Source organism: Musca domestica, unplaced genomic scaffold (genome assembly GCF_030504385.1).
Source record: "Musca domestica strain aabys unplaced genomic scaffold, Musca_domestica.polishedcontigs.V.1.1 178, whole genome shotgun sequence".
Classification (NCBI taxonomy): Eukaryota; Metazoa; Arthropoda; class Insecta; order Diptera; family Muscidae; genus Musca; species Musca domestica.
This window is the reverse complement of record NW_026712236.1, coordinates 184,701-190,086: the sequence shown is the minus strand read 5'-3', so window position 1 is coordinate 190,086 and position 5,386 is coordinate 184,701. Positions and strand designations below refer to the sequence as shown.

At 35.6% G+C, this 5,386-nt stretch overlaps 1 protein-coding gene across 1 annotated transcript; it reads left to right on the top strand.

The window, feature by feature from the left end:
- Positions 1-318: 318 nt before the first annotated feature.
- On the top strand, positions 319-1,009 carry LOC101899192 (lectin subunit alpha). Its single transcript, XM_005186687.4, has 3 exons — positions 319-478; positions 547-661; positions 724-1,009. Exons 1-3 carry the CDS (start codon positions 347-349, stop codon positions 969-971), a joined length of 495 nt encoding a protein of 164 aa, XP_005186744.2. The 5' UTR covers positions 319-346; the 3' UTR covers positions 972-1,009.
- The last annotated feature ends 4,377 nt before the right edge of the window (positions 1,010-5,386 follow it).

Here is a 5,386-nt window from a genome sequence, read left to right as displayed (position 1 = left end):
GTTAGAATAATCATTACGCAGGGCTGGGTGCATACATCTGTCGGCAACACCGACTGATACTCCTTAACTTCTTACTTTTTTAGATACACCCATCTCTCCACATTCTGCATCAAAAATTCAATGTCAAAACATTGATAAGTTTATCTCAAAAAGGAGAAGTTTTCAATGTCAGAACAGACATTACTTTATCTTAAAAATGGATACAAATTGTAAATTACCTTACTCGACAATAATAATTAGTAGCGAATCTTTCATTGAAATCAAATACATATCTAATCATGCAAAACTGATTGGTATATAAAAGCCCTGCACACCCATTCAAAAGATGTCATAAAATTTTGTGAATATGAAGTTTCAAGTTATATTGTTCGTTGGTATTTTCATTTTCAATGTATTTTGCATTGACTTTGGTCTTGCAATACCGGAGTGGTTGAGATCCCCAGATGGGCATGAGTATCTAATTGAAACGGACAAGAAGGTAAGAAATATTTTTTAAAACAATTATTAATTTTTTTTTTTTTTCAAAAATGTCAACGTTGATTTCAGTATGAATGGCACGAAGCTTCCAGCGAATGTAGACGTCGTGGTCTCCGTTTAGTGGAAATTGAAAATATTCACAAAAGCGATGCATTGGATACGTTGTTGAGAAAAACGTTTGAAGGTAACCAAAAAAATATCCATCGATTTTTCAATTTAATTTCCTTTTGATTTATACATTTTTAGACTCATTACTGGATTTATGGATTGGGGCCACAGATCTTGAAGTAACCAAGGAAAAAAATCGCCCATTTTATTGGTCAATGACGGGCAAACGTATGGCATTCACAAACTGGTCTAAGGGCCAACCAGACAACCATAAAGGAAAGGAACACTGTGTTCACATTTACAGTCCGTATAACTTAAAATGGAATGATGCCCCGTGTACCATGAAACAAGGTTTCATTTGCGAGGAAAGATTCACAACTAAATAATTGATGTGCCAACTGAATAAATACGAATTATATTTTTATCTATCTATCTATATACGGTTGAAGCTAGAGTCTTGAAATTTCGCACCAAAAACAGTGTTGGTGCGTAGGCGGGGTGCGTGATAAGGCTAGGTTTTTGGAAATTCGTACAAATAGGGTACGAAAAGAAGTAACATACACTAAAAATCGAATACTTTGTAGTGGACAAACGGAATGAGCTAGAGTGGAAGTCGTTTGGAATGAGTGTGGAGTGCAGGAAAGCTGTAGCAAAGGGTTTTTGGAAATTCGAACTTTAAGGTAAACGGTGGTGATAGGTTCCTGATAAAAACGTGGTTTTGGATTTTAGTACTACAAGTACACAAAAAGTACTAACTAGTACCATAGATCATGCTTGAGATCTGAAATTTATCGCTAGGGTCGCTGTTCATGTATAGCCTGGACACATGGAGGTGGTTTCGGATATGCGTAACTTTATTGTAAGAAAAATACAGAATGGTAGCATATTTGGTATAGGGTGGAGATACAATTCTGCAATTAAATATTTAGATATTTTTTGGCATATGAGGTTGGAATTTCACCGTTATTTGGTAATGCGTCCCATATTTGAACGAAAAATACTAAATGGTACTAAATTGGGTATTGGGTGCAGGTATAGAGATGGAATCCCGAAATTTGGTTTTGAGACCTCTATTGGTATCTGGGATTGAGATATGGAGGTGGTTTTGGAAATGTGTGCTATAATTGTACGAAAAGAACTAAATAGTACTAAATTTGGTATTGGGTAAAGGAATAGAACTGAAATTCTGAAATTTGATATAAACTGTTGAGACATGGTGATTGTTTTGAAAATGTGTAGATTCATAGCTCGAAGAGTACTAAATGCTACTAAATTTGATATTGGGTGAAGGGATAGAGCTAGAATCCTAAAGTGGTTGGTAAATGGAGCTCGTTTTGGATATGCTTACTATAATTGGTACTAAATTAGGTAAGTTTCCGCCCTTACCTAATTTAGTACCAATTATAGTAGTTGTTGAAGAGTTGGAATCCTAAATTTTATATTAAGGTTATTGTTCGTATCTGAGTATCCGTATATTCGTATCTGAGTATATGTACATATTTTTCGCATACGTACATTAACTATACGAAAACAAGTAAAATCAACTATATTTGGTATTGGGCGAAGGGATTGAGCTGTAATACTGAAATTTGTTATAGAGGTCACTGTTGGTATCTGTGTGGAAAGAATGAGGTCGTTTTAGACATGCGTAGTATAACTATGCGAAAAGTATAGTAATAAATTTAGGATTAGGTCTTAGGATATGGATGGAATTCTGAAATCTGACATTGATGTCTCTGTTGGTATCTGGTCTTGAGATATTTTAATAGTTTTGCAACTGCGTACTATAATTGTTCGAAAATTACTAAACGGTAAATGATATGGATCGCTCTCGGTGTCCAGGATGGAAAGATGTATTCCAAATTCAGACTGCTGTCATTTCTAAGCCACTCGTCCGACAGCTGTTAAAATTATTCCAGTGAGAGCTTTTTATATTGTTTACAAGCGTACAAAAGTATTTTGTTGAGAATTTTTTAGAAAAAAATGTTATTCGTGATGGTATTCAAGCGTGATAGTGTGATTTCTTTATATTTGGCTGGAAAACCACAAGTGGCTATTGTTAAAGCACTTCTGCATTTAAATGTGAATAAATCTTTTGTGTCTCGTACCATCGCTCACTGGACAGAAGAAAATAGCAACACCAGCAGAAATGGTTCGGAAAGTGAAGAAGCGACTTAATTTGAAACCGCGTCGCAGTGGCCGAAAAATGGCTCATGAGCTGAACATATCGCAATATTCCATTCGGCAAATATTGAATAATGAGCTCGGGGTAAAACTATTGAAATTCCAAAAAGTGCAAGAACTTACACCGCAACGGAGGGTGTATCAAAACCTTGGGCTCGCAACCAATTTGACCGCAGACCTTGGACATTCCAACAGGACTCACCACGTGCCACCCAAAAATGGTTACAAAATGAGATTCCTCGCTTCAATTCCAGCGCACAATGGCCACCAAAATCTCCGGATACCATTCCGTTGGACTATTGCGTCTGGAGTATTTTTGAAAGGAAGTTTGGCACTAAAAAATACCAAAGTGTCGATCACCTCATGCAAGCGCTTCGCTGGAAATGGGCCAAAATACCGCAGAGCAACATTCGGGCAGCATGTGACGGTTTCATTGGCCGTTTTAAGGCCATAATTCGTGCTAAAGGTGACCAATTCGAACAAATCTAAATGTATTCTAAAATTTGATGCTATTTCCGACGTTTTTTGCTTTCATTCAAAAATTAAAAAAAAAAATTAAATTATGGCGTTTGACTTTTTGCAGTTTTTTTTATCTCCCCTGTATATCGGTCCACTATATAGTAACGGTACCCTTCGATATTCGGTATTTTGATGAATGTGGCCAAATTTATCACTGAAATTGTCTGAAAATCCACAAAAGGAGATCCTTCTGAGTATTTTACCCCCCGGAAATACAAGGATGCCTATATCGTTCCACGATATCGTATATCCCCCATATAATGATACCTCGCTGTGTTCGGTATTTTGATGATTTTAGCAACATTTTTCAGTGGAATTGTCTAAAACTCCATACTAGAAGTTCTTTCTAAACACTTTACTCCCTGGAAGATAAATGTATATATATAGGTGTATATATATAAATGTATATATATAAATGTATATATATACGATTTCGTATAGCCCACATGCAACGGTTCCCCTGAAGTTCCATATTCACCGAAATGGTCAGCCTACGACAGAAAATTATCTATGCAGCTTCAGGCCTTCGTATAGCCCCGATATAACGGTGTCTCCCTATATACGGTATTTTGATGATTTTAGCTACATTATTCGCCAGTTTTTATACCCTACACCACAAGGCGGTCAGGGTATTATTTCTTTGTGCATTTGTTTGTAACAGGCAAAAGGAAACGACCCATAGTTCCTTTTGATAATCTGCATAGAATCACTTTCTGAGTTGATGTCAGTCCGTCTGTCCATGTATTCTTGTGAACAAAATGCATGTCGCATTTATTATCCGATTGAGATGAAATTTTGCGAACAACATTTGTTTGGCCCAAGGACGAACCCTATGCAACCAAATTAGGCCTGAAAATAAGTATGCAAAATTTAATCGAAATCGGTTCAGATATAGCTATAGCTCCAATATATATTGTTCGTCCGATTTGTTATTTTTGTCCTCCGCAGCAGTAATATGCACTCTGTAACAACAATATTTGGGGAAATATATCAAATGCAGCTCAGAAATACCTTTGCTAAATTTTATCGAGATCTGTTCAGATTTGGATATATCTCCCATATATAACTTCGTCCGATTTACTTTTGATTGTGCACCAAACTTCTAATATTTGCCCAAATTGGATGAAATTTGGCACTTACGACCGAATTGATTCTAGAAGCTAATATGCCAAATGTGGTGAAGATCGGTTCAGATATAGCTATAGCTCCCATATATATTGTTCATCCGATTTGTCATATTTGTTACCCACAGCCGTAATATGCACTCCGTAACAACGATATTCAAGGAAATATATCAAATACAGCTCAGAAATATCTTTGCCAAATTTTATCGAGATCGGTTCCATTTTGGATATAGCTCCCATATATATCTTTATCCGATTTCAAATTAATTGTGCACAAAATGGGTAATACAAGTCCGAATTTAAAAGATACAAATGCTTCGGCATATTTAGTCTTTTGAACTTTAAATTACAATTATAATCATAGCGTGTATGAGTGAATTCTCCCATAAAAACTTTTAATTGTTATGCGGAGCTCTACTAAATTAGCAAAGTGGTGTAGGGTATCATACAGTCGACCCCGACCGACTTTAAGACTTTCTTTACTGGTTTCTAGTTACGCATTTGAATATTGTTATGGCTTATGACAGAAGTTGTCAATGCAGGTCCACGTCTTTGTATAGACCCCAATATAACGGCTGTATTTGGTATTTTTATGATTTTAACAGCATTTTTAACAGATTTTAATTTTTTGAAAACATCCAAATTCGTTCCATATGGTGGAGGGTATTCAAAATTTGGCCCAGTCGAATTTACTGTTTTTTTACTCGTTTAACTATATCATATCATGCACTCTATAGCAATGTTATTTTGTTCCGTGAGGTACAAATGACATGATTGAATTTAATGGGAATCGATTCAGAGCTGGGTATACCACCCAAATATTAGTTCCTTCTGATTCCAAATTATGACTATTCTAGAGCCGTAACAGGTAGTTAAAAAACTGTATAATTGGTTTGATATACTTCACATATATTCCGAAAAAAAGGTTTATTTATTCGTAATGAATTATTATTTTTTGAATAAAATGCCACATA